General features: G+C 39.4%; 1 protein-coding gene across 2 annotated transcripts in view; it reads right to left on the bottom strand.

The window, feature by feature from the left end:
- The window catches only part of XRCC4 (X-ray repair cross complementing 4), a 381,115-nt gene that overhangs the window by 47,488 nt on the left and 309,149 nt on the right, over positions 1-24,478 (bottom strand). The window contains exon 8 of one of the 2 annotated variants that reach the window (XM_024994578.2): positions 10,153-11,881. The exons of the other annotated variant lie outside the window; for it this stretch is intronic. Within the exon in view, the coding sequence (XP_024850346.1) occupies positions 11,863-11,881 (19 nt within the window). The 3' untranslated portion in view covers positions 10,153-11,862. Of the gene's footprint in view, positions 1-10,152; positions 11,882-24,478 lie in introns of those variants that run through there. 2 annotated transcript variants of the gene reach the window in all.

Here is a 24,478-nt window from a genome sequence, read left to right as displayed (position 1 = left end):
CTGCTTCTTGTCCCATTTGTGCAAATGGACTTACAGGATAAATTCCTATGTACTGAGCAGAAAAAGCACAGTGTAACCGATCGATTTTAAATTTTCTATATACTATAATAAGGGAAACATTTAATCAGTTGATAGAAAATGTAATACTTCACAAGAGCCTTAATTCTTGTAGAAGCACTAAATGTAGTTTTGCTTTTCTTTGTGGCTATAGTCTATGATCCTAGAGAACATGAAGTCACCATGAAACCACAGTGGGTTGTAGAGTGGTACCTACTTTCTAAAAATATGTATGCTCTAGAGCCAGGATGGTGTGAATTTTAACTGAGACTCTATTTATTAGCCTTGCAACCTTGAACACATGATTACTATTTCTAAGCCACAATTTTCCATGTGAGATAGCCAACCACCACTTTAGATCAGGTTATTTTGATCATTATTTAAGAGAAGGCAGATAGAGCCCTAGCATCACGCCTGGTACATTAAAAGTGGCTGATAAACATTCATTATTATTATCTGTCTATTAATTCTGTACATTTGCCTTTTGGGTGTGTGTGACAACACTTTTTGTATCCAAGTTTCCACATGAGTTAATATATTACAATACTCATATTCATTCGTTCAACAATATTTATTGAACACTTTGTATGTACCTGGCACTGTTCTGGGTATTGGGGATAGAGTACGCCCAGAGAAAGATGATAAAGATTTAAAGTCATCCAAGTTCTGCGGAAATTAGAATGTTTTAATGTATTTTTAACTTAAAAAAAAAAAACATTAATTAAAATAATATCCTGTGAAGCAGAATGTAGGACATTTAATTATAACTAAAGATTTGGTGTTACTTTAAATTGATTTTGATATTTCTCTAAAAATGAAAAATGACACTACTGTTTCTGGGTCAATGGCTAGTGGGAATTCTTTTTACAGCTGCCTTGTGTCATTTATCTTGATCAGACACTAAATAAGCCATTTTTTAATAATTTACAAGATCATTGTGTTTTATATCCTGGCTCCCAGATCACCAAAGAATACAGCTTAACCTTTACTTTCATCTATCCACATGGAAAAATAACAAGTGACAGGGTTTCTGAATCCTACTTTTCAATTCACCTGCTTTAAAAATATCAGATGAACAAAGATAGTTACAATTGCAGCAAGAGGGAATTTAAATGTATATTTCACTAGAGACATACATTTTCAAAAATGTAATAACTTAGTATCAGATAGGATATACTTTTCAAAATGTATGTATATACATATGTGCATTTTTTAAAAATAACACTAGCTGGTATTTAGTGGATAAGTAGCAATCCTCTTATTGTTATTTAAGTCTCTGTGTACAGTTTGGAAAAGTCAGCAAGGGATCAAAGTCTGCCCAGAATGATGTCATAACAAGGTAATATGGAGTCTGATTATGTGAAAAGCTGGATATTTACACAGAGAGGTCAGAAACCAGCTGGCTACATATAAACTAAAGAAAAACCAACAAACGTCCTAAGACAGTTCTTATTCTTGATCTGCTAAGGACTTGCAAGCTTAGCACAATTTTTTTAAGTTCCAGATATTGAGACTGTTTTCTAAGTCAGCACAAATCCACAAAAAATTTTTGTGTGGCTTGCTATTCAAATTATCCGGAGGCAATAAGAAAATGTGTTTATTTTCCTTTGCACGACATTATTTAAAAATTATAATGTTTTGAAAAACTGTAGCAACATTTTACCTCTAAGATTAAAAAAACTTCTCAGATTTAATAAAACAACCTGGGGCTATTTTTATATGTGTTTTCCTTTTATTCTAAAGATATGAATCTATGTTCAAATCGGGTTTGGTGTGAAAATTCAACTGATTGCTCTGGACTATCACCAATATTAGAAAAAATTCATATCTGAAAAGTCAGTTCTCATTGCTTGCCTTCTTCCCTTATTTTGCTTTCCCCTCTCATTTCTATCCTTTCTTTGCTTCTGTTTTCTCTCATTTACTTTTATCCCCACTTTCTGTCTTTATCCATGACTAAAATATCAACAACCAATACCATGAAAGATTATGTAAGTATATAAAAACTTGGGTCACTTATACTGCAAAAATCATTACTGAATTATTTGAATCATTTTATCTTCAGCAACTCTATTCAACTTCTTCAAAAGATGTCAGATATATTCTAAACTAAGTAATGGATAATAGGAAGGAAAAGAATCAGAAGTGTGATATTTCAGAATTATTCTTTAAAAATAAAAGTGAGATGACAATGACAAGCCAAAGTTGTATATTCAGGCCTAATAACAAGAATAGAAATAAGTTAAAACAATTCTAACATTAGATTGAAGATAAGATTTGTTAAATTCTTTGATGAAAATATATCTAACGGCTATATTCATTCTATGATACGTTTCTCAAATTTTTTAAACTCTTGGTTACCAAGATTATTGCAATACCATCTGATTTTTATGAGGTTAAAAAGCACTCAGTGTTGGCATCTGGAGCCATTTTTATTAGAATGCTTAAAAACATCACAAAAGAAGCCCTACACAGGTATATTCCATGGATTTTGCTGACTGAGATATACATAGTCATATTGATGACCTTGAATATCTGATAGAATATAAAAGCATTACATAACGAGCCATGGAGAGACTTTGACATTCACAGAGAAACTCCTTTTCTGAACATTTGGTTTTAATAATCTTGAACTCTTTAACTTTCTTTAAATCTTTAACTCTTTCTTATATTTTCATAGACACTTCATCTGGCCAAACTTTTAAAATAAAATAAAAATGGTAAACAATCCCTTTTTAGCACAATATAGCTTACATAGCAAAGGACCGCAGCCTCAAGTGCCCAAGGGCAAATACACAGATAGTAGTGAAATAATGGTGATGTAATGACCCACTTATTACTGTGACTTGGGGTACACAGGCAGGGTCAAGATAAAACAGTTGCAACACAAAGCTAAAAGTGTCAACTGACACTTGGGCTGGGCCATTTCGTCCAAAGCAATTAATGTCCCCACCAGCCTCCCCACCTCTTATTTTCCACACTCCCTCTGCTTCGTGGCTCTTTGAAGTTAAAGGAGTTTACACAACACACTTTGTTCTTTGAAGATTATGAGTTTTTCTACTTTACGTGAAAGAGGGCTACCTAGCTTCTGCTTCTTCTTCCCAAGACTAGACAGAAATGCAGAAGTCTCAGAAGATCCAGACACTACTTAAAGATCTGCTACAGGGCATTGAAGCCTTGACTTTCTCAGGAGAATGGAATAGACTCCTTGGCAAAAAAGGGGTTGTAGTACATGAGTCATTCACTCATAGGAAGCCCCAGTGGAAGTTTCGTTTTATATTTTCAAAGTCAAAAGAGCTTCTTTGTTCCTCATAATTGTAACAATATTTTGTGCTTGCTCTACAAATATTAGAGGATCTAGAAAGGTAAGAAATGAGGTCTTAATTGTAGTTGTGCTAGGCATTACAACTATTTTGCTGATTACTCTTTAATTTTTAATACTCAAACACACAGTTGTTTACCAAAATACATACATTTTATTGTGATGAAAAACACATAACATAAAATTAGTAATTTTAACCATTTTAAGTGTATGATTTACTTATATTGTTTCAAAACAGATTTCCAGGACTTTTTCATCTTATAGAACTAAAATTCCACATCCATGAAGCATCAGCTCTTCCCCCCAAGTCCTTGGTAAATACCACTCCCTGTCTCTATGAATTTGACTATTTACATAAATCATGGCTGAGATGATAAAGAATCTGCCTGCAATGCAGGAGACCAGGGTTCAATGCCTGGGTCATGAAGATCCCATGGAGTAGGAAATGGCAACCCACTTCAGTATTCTTGCCTGGAAAATCCCACGGACAGAGGAGCCCGGTGGGCTCTAGTCCTTGGGGCTGCAAAGAGTAGGACACCACTGAGTGACTAATTTTCACTTTCATATAAATGGAATCATACACTATTTGTCTTTCTGTGAACAGCTTATTTCACTTAGCTTAATGTCTTCAATGTTCATTCATGGTACAACACATGAAGGGGTTTCCTTCCTTCATAATGCTGAATTATATTCCATCACATGTGTGTATCACACTGTGTTTATCCATTGATGGACATTTGGGTTGTTTTTGTCTCTAAGCTATCATAAACATGGGTGTGCAGTATTTATAGATTATAAGTCTTAAAGTTATGAACATTATAATGAACTTCTCTGAACATAAATATTTGTATCATTGGTGAATTACCTTGTTAAGAAAAAGCCTAGAAGTAGGATTGTTGAGTCAAAGGGTATATGCATAAAAAATTTACCTACATTTCAAAGTAATACATTCACAAGGTACAGAGCAAACATTTCAAAACTTATTACAATCCAAATAATCGTCTTCTTTCTCATGCTTTCCCATTGACTAGATAGATCCAGAAGCAAATTTTCTAAATTGTTTATGTTTCTATTCTCTTGGTCACTTACCACAGTTATTCTAGATCACTAATTCTCAACCATGACTACACATTGCGGTCACTTCTGAAACTGTTAAAAAAAAATATATATATATATATATATATATATTTCTGGACTCTATCCCAGACCATTTAAAATGTAATTTCCTAAGGTGGGGTCTGGGCTTTGCCCTTTTTAAAATAATATATTTTTTTAATCTCCCAAGTTGATTCTATAAAAACGCATACCTAAATGTGAGAATCACCGTTAAGAAAGAGTGCTATTCAAACTCTAATGCATGTATGAAACATTGATGGATCTTGTTAAAATGCAGATTTCACTTCAGTAGTTCTGCAGGGGTTACGGGAGCTGAGGTTTGGCTTTTCTAACAGGTGATGTCAAGACTTGATTCATAGACCACACTTTGTGTATTAAAGAGATTGATAACATGAATATTCTTCTATTTAACTCCTTTTGACAATAGGCAATGACTCCTTGAGATAAAGACAGGGATTTACTTATTTTTATCACCCCCTCTTACCCCCTTCTTTCAGTGTTTGTTATATTATTACTTTTAGTTCTACAAAACTAAACATTACTTTTAGTTCTGATTACTCTTATAATTTTAGATAATATAACTACATTCCAGTTTCTTTCTACTATTTTGAGAGTATTTCTTGATACATGACCCCCATTTAAAGATGAGATTATTAGTATCCTATTTCTTAGTCCATCTTTCCTCTCAGAACAATTTTGTTACATCTTTTGTTAGCTTTACTTTGACATATAAACAATCCAGGTAGTTATTATTCTGTTCTCTCCTGGAATCACAGAGAAACTAAACCTGCCATTTTATGCCCTTAGGTAATTTCTTGAAACAGAAATCAACAAACAGATTTGCTGGAGTCATGAAAGTGAAAGTTGCTCAGTCGTGTCCGACTCTTTGCGACCCCATGGACTATACAGTCCATAGAATTCTCCAGGCCAGAATACTGGAGTGGGTAGCTGTTTCCTTCTCCAGGGTATCTTCCCAACCCACGGATCGAACCCAGGTCTCCCACATTGCAGGCAGATTATTTCCCAGCTAAGCCACAAGGAAAGCCCAAGAATACTGGAGTGGGTAGCCTGTCCCTTCTCCAGGGGATCTTCCCAACCCAGGAATTGAATCAGGGTCTCCTGCATTGCAGGTGGATTCTTTACCAACTGAGCTATCAAGATTTAGTGCCAAAAACAGATCTATGCCATGTCAAGTGATAGACTAAGCTTCCAGAGCCTCCTCTATGGGCTGCTGTATAAGAATCTGGGCCACCCAAAGAATACTGTTCTTAGCAAGAAGGTCCATGGAGTCCTTAAAATCACAGTATTTAGGTTGCTTCCTATTTTGATCAAGTATAACTTTTTCCTCTGGAATTTCAATTACTACCCACCCCATGCCTTTTGTTAATTGTCCTTCAGTTTTTCCACACTCTAATCCATATTTGCTATTGCACAAGCCATGGATCGTCCCAGAAGCGTATCCCTGGTCTATGGTCTTGCTGCCCTAGACCTGTGGCAACCTGGGACATGCCTTTACTCTTTTTTTTGGATCAGATCTACTGTTCCTCAGTTCCTAGGTTCCTGATCTGTTCTGCTGAAGCACTCTCAAGAAGCTTTGCAGAAGATGACATTTAGACCTAAACATATATAGGGCTTTTATCTTTGAGATTACAGTTACAGAGAATTCTAGGTGGAAAATTACTTTCCACCTAGAGTAAACAATAAACCTACAGTGAACCATTTCATACCAAAGATTCTGTCTTTTGGCTCTAGAACATATCTTTTTATCATTCGCTTGAAGAATTCAACACTTCTTTGCCCTCCTCTCTCTCTCTGAGGTGTCTATTAGTTGAATATAGGTCCTCTCAACTTGTTCCTCTTATTGTTCCTCTTTTGCTTAACATTTTAGAAGATTTCTTTGATTTTTATATTTCTAGGGTCTCTCCTAAATTTTTTATTTTGGCAATTACATTTCAATTCCCATTTCTTGTTCCCTCCTTGTCCTATTTCTTGTTTTATAGGTGTAATACTTCCTTGCATCTTTTTGAGACCATAAAGGATGATTTTTACAGTTCTTTTTTGTTCCATAAGTTATTTTTTTTTACTCTAAGGGTGCTTTTCTGTTTTTTAGAAATTGGTATTTCTCCTTTTCTATTGCTAGCTCTCCTCACATTCTAGTGACTTCTTCAGTTATTAAAAAAGGAGGCTTGGGTAGATGGAAGAGATGTTTCTGCTTTTGTGTGAACAAGACTGTTTTCCTAGTGGGTCTCTTCCCTTCTGAGACTTCCTCCTAGGATGGGTCAGGCAGTGTTGGCTGGTGAACTCTGATCGAAGAGTTGGCTGTCAGGCTGAGCGCCTCCAAAATGCCTCAATGATAATGGCTTCCCCTCTGGGGCACCAACACATTTAGAAACGCTATCTTTTCCTGGTTTGTTCAATTTCTTTAAAGAGTCAACAAGTTTTGCCTGGGGGTAAAATGTTGGCTGCCTGCTCATGGCGTACATGTTGGGGATGTGGTGCCGACTGGAAGAATTCAGAACATATTCAGACCTTTAAGTAATCTCTCTTTTTAGCTCCATTTTTCACTCTCCCTCTGATATGTTGCTGACTCTGCACTGAGGCATCTGGGGTTCCACAGGGCAGATTAGATTTCTTCCTCTGCATACAGAGCTGACAGAATCTATTCCAGGCTAACGATTTCTCTGCCCTTTTCTTCTAATGGCTCCCATTCTATATTTTGTAGTCCAGAAGTTATTAAATATCTCACCCTTTAGCAATACTCACACACACACATACTCTCCTGTCTGTTGTGCCAGGCAGCTGCCTTTTTGCTTTGCTTTCGGCTGTTACTCACCGTTCCTCGGCTCTTGTCTCCCTCACAGGGAAGTGACTCTAGCAAATGACATGTCCATGCCAACTGGCTTCGACCTAGGTTAAGCCTGAGGGAAATGGATAGAATATTGGAGAAAGGGAAGAAGGGAGGAGGCAGGATATTTCTCTCTTCTCTTTCTGCCTTGGGCAACATCTCTAAAAGTGGTTGCATTTTTCCATGGTGTCCAATATCTCTTGATTCCAGGCAGCTCCTGTCCTCATAGTTCCAGCTCCTGCCACCGAGTACTGACTCCTGGACTCCAGGTGGCAATACCTTCTTCTTTGGTCCTTCTAAGCCCTAGAGGGGTAGTAGCACCCAATGTTGTTAATTTATCTTTTCCTTTTTTAACATGTTCTGACACCTTCATAAATATTTCCCCATGTTGAGTTCCCTCTATTGAACTACGTGGCTAAATTTTCCTGATTGAACTTTCAGAGATACAGATATAAAAGGTATATTCTATTCTATATTTCCATAATTTTAATCCAATGAGGAGGCTTTCCAGGTGGCACTAGTGGTAAAGAATCTGCGTGCCAATGCAGAAGACACAAGAGATGCGGGGTTTGATCTCTGGGTCAGGAAGATCCCTTGGAGGAAGAAATGGCAACCCACTCCAGTATTCTTGCCTGGAAGATTCCATGGACAGAGGATCCTGGTGAACTGTATAGCCCATGGGACTTCAGAGAGTCAAAACACGACTGAGAGACTGACTACCACCACCACGAATCCAATGAGGTCTTTGAAGAAATGGGAGCTCAATGCATGTGTTCAGTCTGCCATTTTGAATTGGAAAATATATGCATTTGAGGGTTTTGATACATATAATTAATTTGCCTACAAGGCAAATTACAGTTTAACTTGTATTATACCTGTATCCTGTCACCCTCAAAACACAGGGGATTGTCATTTCCTTTGAATCACTGCATCCAACTTTGTATGGGGGAGTCAATAAAAATTTCCAGCTTTCTTGGCTTAGAAGATCTTATATTTTGTGTTGTGCTAACAGCTGGAAATGATCTCTGAGGAGATAGAGCCAATAGTGCTTGCCTAACATTTGCTTCAACATGGCTGGCCAAGTTACCAAGGAGCCTAGAATCCCAACAATATGAGAGAGACACAGAAAGCAGCTTTTCCAATGCCTGCTTCTGATATCTAAAAGGGAGGAATTATTTTGGCTGTCTAGAAAAGTAAAATTCCCCTAAATAAATAAAATCATTTCTGAGATCCAAATTATTAACGCATGACTCAGAGAAGAGAGTGTCTCACAAAAGACTGAGTCAAAATCAACTCCTCACATCCCTGCTTCCTAGCTTAGACACTCACTGGAAAAAGCCGTCACCTCTTCTATGGGACTTAGCATGCCTGAATGCTCCCCATGGGGATCTCACATGGATTCCCAACCAGAGGACCAAAAACAGAGTAAGAATATTAGAAATAAGGAATTTCTGGGTTCACGTTATGGAGTAGCGTTATAACTGCAACACTCAGCGAAATTGTGTGGAAATTTCTATCTAGGGTCTTGATTAACCACATCTGGCCATGACTCAGTCCATTTTAGGAGAAGGCAATGGCACCCCACTCCAGTACTCTTGCCTGGAAAATCCCATGGGTGGAGGAGCCTGGTAGGCTGCAGTCCATAGGGTCGATAAGAGTCAGACACGACTGAGTGACTTCACTTTCACTTTTCACTTTCATTTGGAGAAGGAAATGGCAACCCACTCCAGTGTTCTTGCCTGGAGAATCCCAGGGACGGGGGAGCCTGGTGGGCTGCCGTCTATGGGGTTGCACAGAGTCGGACACGACTGAAGTGACTTAGCAGCAGCAGCAGTCCATTTTATGGTGCCTTTGACCAATATTTTTATTTCCCTGCAATAACGCTCTCAATATGCATCACCTGACCAATTGACAGTAGTCATCCCACCCACACAAGACTTCCTCTCCTGCCTTCTGTCTACATACAGAGGACACTGAGATATGCTTTATCATCAACTAATCAGCCAGGCTGCAAAGCACATAATTTACAGTCTTTGACCTCAGTTTTCTTATCTATCAAATGAGGCTAAAAGATCTTGGAACTTCCATACAGATCTGAGCAGGAGTCACGATGGCTGGGAAATAGAGATCTTCAGAAGTGCCATCTATCCAGGGCCTTATATTCACAAAGGGCCTCAAATGTGGCCATTTGATCTGCATTCCAAAAAGGTTAGTTTATTTTTTAGGTGTTTAAAGCATGATTTTAAGTACTTAAATTGTAATACAGTTTTTGCTTTCCTGTCTGGCACTTCTTCTTTTTTAAAATATTCCAGGGGACTCAAAAAATGAGTATCTCAGATCTCTTTTGACATCTCAGAGGGCTGACTCCTATTATTCAATGAGTGTACTCACACGTCTCTCCCTCTCCCTCTTATCTATGAATGGGTTATTGAAGGATGGAGAAGAGACTTGATATTAGGAAGGGATGAATTGGTGTTCTGACTAAACCCACATGTTTTGGTGACTACGGGGTGGAACCCAATAATTCTGCCAAGTTGGGATTAGCACCAATGCTACTTCCCCATGGTGGAAATTCAGCCCCAAATCGTGGTTAATGAGAAATAAAGAGAATCCAGTGTGCAAGTGGACTTCAATTATAATAATCACCAGAAGTTGTCTTCAAAGCTTCAAAGAAAGAAAAATGAAAAACCTCATCAAACACATTAACACACCATTTGTAATTTGCCTAATGGATATCTTTGTTGAAAATTATTTCTAATGAGACAGATGAAAGGCCAAAGTGGTCAACAGATTGGGCCAAATGAGGTACAAAAAATGTTTCTGAGGTCTCTTTTATTTCATTTCACCAACTCTTCCACACACACAATTTCTCATCAGTCTCGTCTGTCACAACCTTTTCCTTTGAACCCTCGGTATCAAGGTTACGTTCACAAATTAGTTTACCACCATTTGTCACGTTCTATAGTCACAAAAGTTGTAGAAATGCATTAAATGTATGTTTTACTTTATACCTAAGAGATTTAAATTTAATCCAGTTAGTTCCATATTAAAAATGAGAAACCAAAGCATCTGGTGTGACTAAAACATTCCATGTATGTTGTGCTTTTATGGAAACATAGGTTAAGTTTTGGAAATCAATTTGCTTTTTCAGTCTACCAGAGTATCATGTAGGAAATAACTAGCAGGGTTATCAACCTATGGGACAGGGTTCTGAAAAACTAGGTATCTCTTGCTCTCTGCTATTTGGCTCAAGCACACAAGCTAATTTGTCCACACAAGATACCACCTTGAGCTTGCCAGTGTTTAAATAAAAATCTGTTCTCTACGTGTTCTTTATTGCCCAGCAAATATCTGTTCCAACTCAATCCAATTCTTTGGTAATAGCTGAGGCAAAAGGTAACGGTGTCATCTTTATGTGTGAATATTTCCACAATAAAGTTTGACTATCTGTTCTCAGGCTAAGTAGACATATAAGTACATCTTCTCAACATTCCAGGTGATTCTTAAAGGTAAAGCATGTTTGTTCCACGAATCACAAATGATATCTCTGCTTTATAAAAACTATTTCTCTAGGAAGTAAAGCATATTCCTCAAGTTTTCTGCAGATATCAGGAAATTCAGTTTCAAAGCACAAACAAAAACAAAGGGAAAAAACACAACAAACAACAAAATAACTGAAAACTTTTCCATTTAGATGATACCCACCAACATAGGGGCCTCCCTGGTGGCGCTAACGGTAAAGAACCTGCTTGCTGATGCAGGAAGGCCATGTAAAAGACAAGGGTTCAGGCCCCGAGTTGAGCGGATCCTCGGAGGAGGACAAGGCAACCCACTTCAGTATTCTTACCTGGAGAATCCCCATGGACAGTGGAGCCTGGTGGGCTACAGTCCATAGGATCACAAAGAACTGGACACAACTGAGTGACTTAGTGACGTACGCACCAACGTAGAGACAGAAAAAATAGCAAGTCCACTCCTTCTATACCACACTTCTTGGTTAATGAGCCCACAATCACGCAAAGAAATGCTCTTCAGTACAAGCAAGGTCTTTCTGTCTGGTAGGAGTCTTGGATGTTGGTGGGGAGTATTTGAAGTTAACTGACCTAAGAAATCACTTAAAAAGTACAAACTTCTGGAAAGCACTTTTGCACAGTGGATTAAGCTGTGGGTACCGCCTCTGGACAGTATCTGCCTTATCTGTGGTCAGACAAGAAGCCATGTGAGCAGGTCTCATTCTGCAGGAAGCGGCCTTCCAAAAAGAGGTTAAGTGGCTGGCTGGCAAAGATAGTTCGGCAGCAGGACAGCCAGGGTTGGTACGTCAGAGTGAGTGACTCCAACCCATTTGATCCCACTGTGATGCTGTCTCCACTCTGCTGAAAAAAAGTGTTGCTGCAATTATCCATCAAAGGAGCAGGCACCCCGGCTATCTGCAGTCATTTGGGGGAAATGTTTCCAGTTAGCAGTAAGAAACATTTACTTCTCCTGTTGTGGAGATCATCATGAATGAGGTAGGTATGGGATTAATTCATTTTGGCAGCCATATCCTGGAGGGGAAGGGAGAGCCAGAATTATCTCACAGACAAATAGAAAGGAACAGCAAGTTTTACACCCACTTTCTTGAAAACGATAGCCAGTTCCCTATGTGACGTCTGCCCTGAGCTGAGTAATGCACTTGAGAACTATTCTCCCAGCTACTCAGAACGTAATCTTTAACCCCTCATATTAATGGAGCCTGTGACTCTGTGGCATGGGAAAAATGATACACTGCCAGGTTAAAACTATGATGGAATTTAAACTGCTTTTCTCATTCTTTACTTTCAAAGATACTGGGGCAAAGCGAGGGGTAATGGTGTCTGCTGGTGTGCAGAAAGGGTCAAGCCAGAATTCACCACCTTATGGCCATAACGTTGACCTATGCTGGGTCCTCTTATTAAGGATGCTGAGTGATGAATGGCTTTTCCACCTTGATAAACTACTTTGTGCTCACAGGTTAGTATTTTGTGTCTCTTTGTAGTCTATTTGCTTTGTGACAGGAGAGGATCACACAAACTTTGTTCTTGAAAAAACACATGGTTTTTGCTGTACCATGAAACCTCTAATATCTATATAATACTTTTCTTTAATTGACTCACTTTCCTACTATTGTATAAGATTATATCACTACTCTAAATGGATAAAGAATATATTATGTGCCTTCAATAGGAAGTAGCTAGAAAATATATCAACAATGAATATAAAACAATGCTTTAAAAATTACATACCTATTGTTAATTTGTGCTTAAAACTCTGAATGTGAGGCCTAGATACTCTCTCAGTTTCAAAAATAAAAGAAGAAAGAGAAAGAAAAGAAAGACAGAGAGAGGGCAGGGAACACCATAAGGAAAGTCAAATGCTTGCCAACACTAACTTAAGGTTTTTCTTGTATGATCAGAGGGTTGAGAGAACCTTGTTAAAGAAATCAATTTTTCATTATAGGATTCAGAGTAATGATGCTGGGTCACTGTGCCGCCCTGGGCGCTATCTTACCTTGGGAAGCACCACAGGGAAGTTTTTATCAAACTTGCCTCCATTGAAAGCACATCTCTGCCACTCAATTAGATGCTAATGAGAAAGAGAACACGAGACAAGGGTGCCTGCCACTTTTCCTCCACGGTCAATATTCCTCAACACACGATGTGAATTGTGTGCTCAGATATTTGGGCAGCTTGTTCTCTTGTTGGTGAGAAGGGACAAATGTATTTGAAACAAATAACAACTAAACAAATCAACACTCAATGAAAGGTGCATTTATTCAAGCACCTGACTGGATGGAAGTGCACAAGAAGCCTCTGGGCTCCTCTGTATGAATGAAACATAAAACGAAGCTCCTTCTGGGCAAATTAGAAATGAGCCAGGTCTGAAAGAAGCAGCCCAGCGGGGTCCAGGACAGGCAAAAGAAGGCAAGTAAAAGGAAGGTGGGATTTTTCTTTTTTAATTTTTAAAAATGTTGTTTATTTCTGGCTACACTGGGTCTGGTTGCTATGCATGGGCATTTTCTAGTTGCAGTGAGTGGAGGTTACTCTCTAGCTGCAGTGTCCAGGCTTCTCTAGTCGCGGAGCACAGGCTCTAGGGTATGTGGGCTTCAGCAGTTGCAGCACGTAGACTCAGTAGCTGTGGCACATGGACTTAATTGCCCCCACAGCATGTGGAATCTTCCCAGACCAGGGATCAAACCCGTGTCCCCTGCATTGGCAGGTGGATTCTTAACCACTAGACCACCAGAGAAGTACAAGCTGGGATTTCTGATCCTACTTTTCTTCTGCTAGAAGTACTCTCTGTGCTCAAAGGAGGGAGAGAAACTCCAGTCAGACTTTTACAAGATTTGATCGTGTTTGCTGTGTTGAATGTGGACTAAGAAGGCCTTTAGCACAAAAGCAGCCTGCAGAAGCAAAGAGGGAATAAAGTAAGTTTGTGTGTTGAAACATACTACTATCGTTTTGAAGAAAAGATTTTTATAATGTAAATAATTTTTAAAATATTAAAGAACACTTTTTGCTTCCTGTGTAAATCATCATCTAAAGGCTTTCTAGCAATAACAGTAGCAAGAGACCAACCTTTTTGAGTATGAGGACTCAAAATGTAATGTATCATGCTATATACATTATACTCTCACATGTGTAGTTTGAGAAAACACATATTGATCAAAGGCTGCTATTAATTTCACAAAGCAAGCTTGTATTTTATTCAAAATTTCCTCCACAGACATTAAAAAAAATAGCAGTGTGTGCATATATGACATATTATTTATTTAGTCTACTATACTCAATGTGCATATGGATTTACAGGCCCTTTACAATAAATTCTGCTCCCCCTAGGGGCCCAAGACCTACTGGTTGGCAAGCCCAGGGCAGGACAGGCTTATGATTGATGACAGCGAGGAAGGCCTGGGCCGCATCTGCTGCTCCTCCATTGCTTTTGTCATCATGACCCTGATACTTTCCTCCTGAAACCTTGCACTGGGATTTGTTTACCAAAAATATTTTCTGTGTAAACTTCAACAAGTTGGTTATGACTTTCCACAGTGGAAATATTGTTTTTTCATGCCAAAATATGTATTGTACTTCGAATAGAGACTTGAACAACTGGGAGAAAAGTCATTTAAATTCAAGATGCACCAGGTCACGGCATTTACTGAGATGTTCTTCCTTAAGTAGGTGGTGATACACGGTTATTTGCTGCACAACTATCTGTACCTTTGTAACATCTCTGTGTGTGTGCATTCTAAGTCCCATTCAGTCGTGTCTGACTCTTTGCGACCCTATGGACTGTATCCCACCAGGCCCCTCTGTCCATGGGATTCTCCAGGCAAGAATAGTGGAGTGGGCTGCCATGCCCTCCTCCAGGGGATCTACACGTGACTGAACCCACGTCTCCTGTGGCTTCTGCATTGCAGGTAGATTCTTGTACTTTATTAAATATTAAGCAATCTTTGTACTTTATTAAATATGGATGTTACAAGGGGCTTCCCCAGGGGCTCAGTGGTAAAGAATCCACCTGCAATGCAGGAGCCACAGGAGACGTCTGTTCAATCTCTGGGCCGAGAAGATCCCCTGGAGGAGGGCATGGCAGCCCATTCCACTATTCTTGCCTAGAGAATTCCATAGACAGAGGAGCCTGGTGGGCTACAGTCCATAGGGTCCCAGAGAGTCAGAGATCAATTTGCCAACATCCATTGGATCATAGAAAAAAGCAAGAGAATTCCAGAAAAAAAATCTACTTCTGCTTTATTGATTACTCTAAAGCCTTTGACTGTGTGGATCACAACAAACTGTGGAAAATTCTTAGAGATGGGAATACCAGACCACGTTACCTGCCTCCTGAGAAATCTGTATGCAGGACAAGAAGCAAGTTAGAACTGGACATGGAACAACAGACTGGTTCCAAATAGGGAAAGGAATACATCAAGGCTGTATATTGTTGCCCTGCTTATTTAACTTATATGCAGAGTACATCATGAAAATGCCAGACTGGATGAAATACAAGCTGGAATCAAGATTGCTGAGAGATATATCAATAACCTCAGATATGCAGATGACACCACCCTTATGGCAGAAAGTGAAGAAGAACTAAAGAGCCTCTTAATAAAAGTGAAAGATGAGAGTGAAAAAGTTGGCTTAAATCTCAACATTCATAAAACTAAGATCATGGCATCTGGTTCCATCCCTTCATGGCAAATAGATGGGAAAACAAAGGAAACAATGAGAGACTTTATTTCTTTGGGCTCCAAAATTAATGCAGATGGTAACTGCAGCCATGAAATTAAAAGACGATTGCTCCTTGGAAGAAAAGCTATAACCTAGACAGCATATTAAAAAGCAGAGACATTACTTTGCCCCAAAGGTCTGTCTAGTCAAAGCTATGGTTTTTTCCAGTAGTCATGTATGGATGTGAGTTGGACTATAAAAAAAGCTGAGTGCTGAAGAATTGATGCTTTTGAACTGTGGTGTTGGAGAAGACTCTTGAGAGTCCCTTGGACTGCAAGGAGGTCCAACAAGTCAATCCTAAAGGAAATCAGTCCTGAATATTCATTGGAAGGACTGATGCTGAAGCTGAAACCCTAATACTTTGGCCACCCTATGCGAAGAACTGACTCATTAGAAAAGACCCTGATGCTGGGAAAGATTGAAGGCAGGAGGAGAAGGGGATGACAAAGAATGAGATGGTTGGATGGCATCACCAACTCGATGGACATGAGTTCGAGCAAGATTTGGGAGTTGGTGATGGACAGAGAAGCCTGGTGTGCTGCTGTCCATGGGGTCACAGAGTCAGACATGACTGAGTGATTGAACTGAACCGAAGGATTGCCTGCATCTCAGTTACAGCTGTTTCCCTTTATATTGCTATCACCACAGGCTAACAAAGTCTACCAATAAAGTTTTTACTTCTGCACAAAGCATAGTTAAGCAACACTGAAAATCTCTTTCTGAGAGCTTTCTGGAAGTTCAACTCATTTAGCTTAGCAAATGGTATTAGAACTTGGGATTCAAAATGTGCTTACGGACTTCAGTCCAACTCTGCTTCCCTTATTTTGTGACTACCTTATGTGTGACCCTAAGGACAGTTCTGACTTCCTTATAAGCAGTTTCTCCAATCTTTCATGTGTTTCTTCCTGCAAGTGTCCCCTCTCCCTCCTGCATCAACAATGTCTTCATATCACGGCACAATTTTCCAATAAACTTGTCTATGTTCGCTGTCTACATGAGCTCATGTCGTAGCCAGTTTCAACCCACTCTCCTCTGGCTTCTGTCCCCCTTGTCCCACTGAAAGTGTTCTTGTCTTGGTTATAAGCTCTTTCCGTCTGAGCCCGAAGGTCACTTTTTTGGTTCTCAGCTCACTTGTTCTCTCAGACACATTTGGCATGTTGACACTTCTTGTTTGAATACTTAAGTTTGTTTCCACTATACTCATTCATTCATTTATTCATTCGGGAAGACTTGTTCTACGTACAAAGAACAGAACAGTGAGAAAGAAAGACTGGCTTTTTATCTTTACAAATGACAGCATGAGGGAAAGAGGCAAATACACAGTTGCAACAAAATATGCTAAATATTATGGTCGGGAAACACCGTGTTAGGAAAGGACTTAGGAGGAATGTCTAATCAGGATGTAGAGTGGCAGGGAAACGTTCCTCAGGAAGTGAGATCTAATTCAAGACTTGAAAGAGCAATAGCAGGGGAAGAGAATTCAGAGAGTAGAGTGAGAAAGGAGACCCAAGGCAAATGGACGAGCAGACTGCAGACGATTGGAGGTGAAGAAAGAAAGTGATGAGATGGAATACTCAGTGTCAGTCAAATAGGGTGCTTTAGGGGAAGGGGTAACAAAGCAGAGAACGATACAAATGTCACTGGAGGGAGGAGGAGTCATATGACAGGACTTATAAGAAAAATTTTTTTTCTCTACAATATATTATTTTATTTATTTACTTTTTTTATTTTCCAATGCCTTTATTTTTTTTTAAATTTTTTTAAATTTAATTTTTTTTTAACTTTACAATATTGTATTGGTTTTGCCATATATCAAAATGAATCCACCACAGGTATACATGTGTTCCCCATCCTGAACCCTCCTCCCTCCTCCCTCCCTGTACCATCCCTCTGGGTCGTCCCAGTGCACCAGCCCTAAGCATCCAGTATCGTGCATCGAACCTGGGCTGGTGACTCGTTTCATATATGATATTATACATGTTTCAATGCCATTCTCCCAAATCATCCCACCCTCTCCCTCTCCCACAGAGTCCAAAAGACTGTTCTATACATCAGTGTCTCTTTTGCTGTCTCATATACAGGGTTATTGTTACCATCTTATAAGAAAATTTAAGAACATTAGAGTCTGGCCATTACAGAAGAAGAAACAACAAAATCTGCTGATTGACTAGGGGCTAGGACGGGGAACAACATCTGGTCAGGGAGATGGAAGAGTCAATAATAACCATGATAAGGTTGGTACCTTTCTCCCATCTGGAAAACACCCAGGTAGGAAAAAGACGTGGCTAAAGGCAGCAGGGAGATTATGAGTTCCATTGAGCTTGTTGACGCTCTTCACAGGCAGAGACACAGACATGCAGTGAGGACTCCGGAAGGTACTGGCTCACCTCTGTCTCTTTCAGATATAAGTTAGAGAAGGAGGAAATGATGACAATGTCTCTGCTCCTGGGACCTGTCTCAGGAGCACATCTGAGTGACCCAGGAGGCAAGATGTGGAGAGTGGGCACAACAGGCTTCTAGAAGCATCTACCTTTTCGCTAAGTGGGGGGATAGTCAGACAAAAGCCAAGGCTAAAAAACCATGGATTAGAGAATTGGGGTATCAGGGACTCTGCAACAAGAGATAGATCCTTAGGGCCAAAATTCACATGACCTCTCATATGCTTTAAGAGGCCCCAGTGGTCATAAGGAGCTGGAGAAGTAAAAATAGCCCTAAAATAGCTACAACATGAGTGGGGGCTCTTGTCCTTTCTCAGTATCCTGTCAAAGTCTTGATGACATATTCAGGTTTGGGATCAGCAAATCAGACCATGTTGAAATGAGTCTAGACAAATTAAAAATAGGGGAAGAAAAATATGAGCTTTTTTCAGTTTTGTTGGCTTGAGCCTCTTCTTTTGTATTTTAATGGCACATACCACTTGCAGTGGAGGTCTTATTTCTTGCAAGATCATCGCTTGTGCAATCCTATCTGGAGCAATATGAACAAATGAAAGAAAAAGTGAGGAAATGTATTTCAGTCACTTCTAAGAAATTATTCAAGTTGCTCGATATTAGTTTAATGCCAATACCTTTCTAACACACTTACTTGAAATATTGTGTTTCGCGATTCTGTCAGCAGAGCAAAACTGAAAGAATTCAAATATTGTGGTGCAAGGGGACCATTTTTCTGTTTTCAACATGAGCGTTCCAGTTCATATTCCCATTACTTATCATCTTTCAAATCCTCTGTCTCTCTCCACGCTAATATTTTATACACCAACACGCTCTCAATACACCATTAACGGAGTGTATTTCACTCCAGGAAGTCTGTTAGGAATGCCCAGGAAATTCTGTTCAGCTTATGTGAAAGGTTGAAATTTCTGCAAATGAGTAAATGTCTTCTAAGATAAGAACTGTGGCAGGAGCTATGGGATTAAAGCTCATCGGTGACCTGAATTTCTGTACACAAAGTCCTATCAACGTTGCAATAAGGGTGGCCAACTCCCTTCTGCTGAATTAGTCATTGTCAGTCACAGCGGGAGAGTGATTTAACTCAGTTTATAAGATTGTTCCACTATCCTCAGGGGAGGGGTTAGTCACCAGCACCAGCTTTTGTTGCCTCCTGCTCATACTGCCCCATCCTCCTCTGTAACAGTTTTGGTTACAAAGGAAGTGGCATTTTAACATTAATAACCTGCCCCTCTAATAGAGTGATTCTTGTGCATCAGGAACTGTGCTTAATACTATTTTATATGATCTCATTTAATCCTCATATCCACCTGAAATGTAAGACTACTGGCTGCATTCCAGAAAGGACAAAACTCAAGTTCAGGAAGGAAGCCATTTCCCAAGGGTTATCCAGAACTGGGGTTTCAACTCAACTGTTTGACTCTTGAATCTGTTCTCTCAATCATAGGACCAATTGCTTGCAAATCTGTTCCCAAAGGATGAGGGGGCAGAGCTCCAGGATCTTATTCCAACCAAGCAACTCTTCTTTTGTTGTTTTACATACTGAGATTCAATGTAGAGTTTATTGAAATAAGGGTCCACAACCATATTTTAAAAATTGTTTGAAGCACCTGCATTCACTATATTGCCTCTGGGTAGCATCTTCACTGCACATGGAAGGAACCCAGACGTGCCCATGCTGTGCACTCGAGGGTCACTAAATGATGAAAAGAAAAGCCCCACTGATTGGCTGCAAAGTCTAAAATCTTTGGACTTTCCTGGTGGCTCAGTGGGAAAGAATCCATCTGCCAGTTCAGGAGACACAGGTTTGATCCCTGGGTTGGGAAGATCCGCTGGAGAAGGAAATGGCAACCCACTCCAGTATTCTTGCCTGGGAAATTCCATAGACAGAGGAGCCTGGCAGGCTACAGTCCATGGGATTGCAAAAGAGTTGGACATGACTTAGCAACTAAACAACAACTAAAATCTTATGTCAGTAACTCTGGGTTAGGTCGGCGAAAGCCTGTCAAGCAGATCACGTGACAAGACAAAGGAAAGTCCAGTACAAATTAACTCTCATCTATCTTTGGCGTCAATTTATTACCTACTCTGTCATTCAGAAATGTCCCAGGACAAGAGACCTGAGGAGGTACATTTTATTCATGGGAAAGCCAGAGACAGTTACAACAGTGGGGACCCAATGACGAGCTCATGAGAGATCAAGAGGGAGAGATGGAGGAAAAGCTTTCTTTTTATATAATGGGCTAGTCCCATATAGCAGAAATTAAAAAAAAAGAGAGAGATGGCTCTGATTCATTGCAGAGTGTTTATTTAAAAGGCAATTAATCAGATTTAATTTCTTATAGGCCACCCTAAGAAACTACATGCCAAGTCTCTTTATCATTTCTCCTAATGACAGGTCTACAGTTAGAAAAATATTCCTGTCTTTCTTCTAGACACAGCTATCATTTCACAGTTCAGAAAAGATATTGTGAGAATTTATTGCATGGCATGAAAACCTTTTGGAATCAAAGAATCACTATTATCTAATAGATAAAGGAAGCCTAGATTATAGAGAAGTGATGTGTGTAAACCACAAACCCTCAGCAAATCAGATGCAATGGGATTTCCTGCGTGAGACCGCACTTCAAAGTTCTTAGACACCAAAAGGCGGCAGCTAAGGAATCTGCCACTTTGATGCTGCAAGTCATTTTTTATATCCTAAGAAGAGATAGCTGGAGCAGACAGATTTTTGATTCTGGGAAAAGCAACCCAGTATGCCTCTCAGTTCTGAAAAACAGAGAAAGTAAATACCCTCTGTTCTTCTTGGGGGAGAAATAATAACCTGGATTCAGACACTTTAAACCTAAAGGTCCATTTAGTCACATAAATCAAATATAATCTAACAGACTTCCTCTTCTCTGAAGCCACTTTTTGTGGTGGAGGAGAGCAGAAAACTCCTTTGTACAGATTTACGCTGCTTTATAATAGCACATTGTTGGTTGTTAAGAAGCCCCTCTAAGAGCACTTAGGCCGGTATGTGAGTGTGTAGGTGTGTGTTTGTGTGCATAAACGCATGTGTTTCTACATTATGGTTCCCATACAGGATGTTCATATCAGAGAATCTGAAGTGTGCAGGAAAGTTGGCTATGTCTGAATCTGACATTTTATAAAAGACTTCTGACTGGGCTGCAGACACCCCATATTTAAGTGTAGTAAACTTTGGCCACCGGATGAGAAGAGCTGACTCATGTGAAAAGATCCTGATGCTTGGCAAGATTGAGGGCAGGAGGAGAAGGGGACGACAGAGGATGAGATGGTTCGATGGCATCACCGACTCAATGGACATGAGTTTGGGTAAAGTCCGGGAGTTGGTGATGGACAGGGAGGCCTGGCGTGCTGCGGTTCATGGGGTCGCAAAGAGTTGGACACGACTGAGCAACTGAACTGAACTGAACTGAACTGACTCAACAGCAACAGTTTGGGAGAAATAGACTGATACTGAACCATTTGCCTGCTGAAGTTAATAGATTGAGACTAGCTCGGGCAGAGCATGGAGCTTCCCTTGGAGAATTAACATGGTCATCCTACAAAGAGACAGATCCTGGGATATACAGCGATGGGCTAGGAAGCCAACTCTAGGATGATGAAATGAGGGCTTCCTTTTTCCTCTGGAGCCTCATGGTAATTTGGCCCAGGAGGGAGGACAGGTTAGAGGGCTTTGAGGGAGGTGCCTATATGTGTGCTGGAGAGAATGTGTTGATTAAGTTGGTTCTTGCAACATGGCTGCATGCTACTGGAGACTCCCTATAGGTGGCTTCGGTAATTAAATTAAGTCAGTGCGGTGTGCCTTCCTTGCATACCTGCTGAGTTTTCAAGTAATCAGATTTGTAGTATGGAATAACTACTGAATTTGCCAATATGGAATCCCCTGGGGAGCTTGATAAAGATTTATTTGAAGTAACAACCTGGTCTCTGCTGTGTTGCAGAGAATCAAAGGTTTGATGCCCCTTTTGGGGATGAAGCAGTAGGATGGGGTGGTAGCAGCTTAAGGAACTCATTCTAGGGAGATAAAGGAATGATTGGTGGCCCACAGAAGGAGCAGAAACCTGAAGTCTGATCCAAATGGTTGGTTAAAATGATCAACAATAACCAGGGAGGGCCTACACAGTCACATATGGTGAAAGCTCAGATTTTTACTTTGTATATTTAAAGTTAACATGAACACGCCAGTGCGAATATCTCTTCAAGAGAGTGATTTCATTTTCCTTGGATACATACAGAAGTGGGACTGGTGGATCATATGGTAGTTGTATTTATAATGTTTTGAAGAACCCTCGTCCTGTTTTCCATGATGGCTCAACCAGTTTACATTCTCACCAACAGTGCACAAAAGTTTCCCTTTTTCCACAACCTCACCCATACTTACTATCTTTTACTTTTTGGTGATAGTCATCCCAACACCTCACACACCTAGGTGTGCAGTAGTATCTCATTATGGCTTTGATTTGCGTTGCCCTGATCACTAGTGCGGTGGAGCATCTCTTTGTATACCTGTGGGCATCATACTGCTTCTTTGGGAAAATATCCATTCAGGACCTTTGCCCATTTTAAAATACGGCTTTCGTTGCTTTTGCTACTGAGTTGTAGAAATTCCTTATATATTTTGGATATTAATTCCTTATCAAATATATGACTTACAAATATTTTCTCCCATTGCACAGGTCTTTTCACTTTGTTGCTGGCTCCCTTTCCTGTGCAGAAACCTCTTAGTCTGACACAGTCTCACTTGTTTATTTTTGCTTTTGTTGTCTGTGCTTTGATGTCAATTCCAAAAAATTCATTTCCAAGTCCAACATCAAGGAGCTTACCTCCTGCTTTCTTCTAGAAGTTTTATGGTTTCAGGGCATACATTTAAGTCTTTAATCCATTTTGAGTTGATTTTTGAATATGGTGTAAGATAAGAGCCCTTTCATTCTTTTGCATGTGGTAATCTGGTTTTTTTCAACATCATTTATTGAAGAGACTATCTTTTCCCCATTATGTGTTCTTGGCACCTTTGTTGAAAACTAGTTCATTGCAGCATTATTATTCACAGTAGCCAAAACATGGAAATAAACTATCAAAAAATGAATGAATAAAGAAATAAACTATCAAAAAATGAATAAAGAAATAAACTATCAAAAAATGAATGAATAAAGAAAATTTATATATATATATATATATATATATATATATATATAAAATGGGCAGTCCATGGGGTCACAAAGAGTTAGACACAACTGAGAGAATGAACTGAACTGACATATATATATATATATATACACACACACATACATACACATATAGTGGGCTATTATTCAGCTTTTAATAAGAAGGAAATCCTTCCATTTGAAACAATATAGATGAAACTGGAGGGGATTATACTAGGTGAAACACAGACACAGAAAGATAAATATCATATGATCTCACTTATATGTAGAAACTAAAAAGAAAAAAAGCCAAACTCATAGTAACAGAGTATGATGATAGTTATAATAGGCTTGGGGAGTGGGAAGAAATGGAAGATATTGATCAAAGGGCACAGACTTTCAGTTTATAAGACAAATAGGTCTAGAGACTTAATACACAACTTATGACTATGCTTAATAATAAAGTTTTATATACTTGAAATTTACTGAGAGAATAGATCTGAAGTGTTCTCGTTTGAGTTATTTTTTCTCAAGTTTAAGTTAGTTACAAGGGATCCACTTATTTAGATTTATTCTATTCAGATTTGTGTTCTTATCTTGGCAGTTTTGGATATTTCTGAGCAATTGGTGATGAGTCTAGGAGATGGAGTTCATTGTTCTCGACGAGCACATTTCTCTAGTCTGTCAATTACGGGTCAAAAATGGAATGGTAGTTCTGACAATAAAATCCGGCACAAAGAAGCCTGTTGTTAATCTTCATGTAGGACCCTATAACAGTATGTGCCTCAACCTTCTGGGACAAAAGACATCATGCTTTCCCATGACCCAAAGTGGAAAATCATTCCACTGTCCCTGGGACAGCTCAGAACACACACCATGAGGAGGAGTCATAAAGTCTTTTACTTGTTTTATCTTACTTTTCCCTCTTGCTAGTTCCCTTTATTTTGGCAGGAGGTGGGATGCAGTGACCTAAATTAGGCTTTTCCACATCTAATTCCCAGGCTGTTGGACACCAGTTTTACTTTCCTACTTAAAGACACACGAGCTTCCAAAAGTTACCCAGAAAGAGTCGCGCTGAAGGCAAGAGTCTTATCAGTTATAGCTTGGTCTGAAACAATTTATTTGAATGGGATTTCCACTGCCTTTTAAGCAGATCGGTCACATGAAGCAAATTTACAGTACAGTAAGTGGTATTTCCTGACGTGACGGATCTCCCATCTAATGGCCTCTGAGCGCGAGTCGCATGAGCCATAATGCTTTTTGCACACAAGCCCGTAAAC

The sequence above is a fragment of the Bos taurus genome, chromosome 7 (genome assembly GCF_002263795.3).
Source record: "Bos taurus isolate L1 Dominette 01449 registration number 42190680 breed Hereford chromosome 7, ARS-UCD2.0, whole genome shotgun sequence".
Classification (NCBI taxonomy): Eukaryota; Metazoa; Chordata; class Mammalia; order Artiodactyla; family Bovidae; genus Bos; species Bos taurus.
This window is presented reverse-complemented; position numbering and strand designations above follow the sequence as displayed.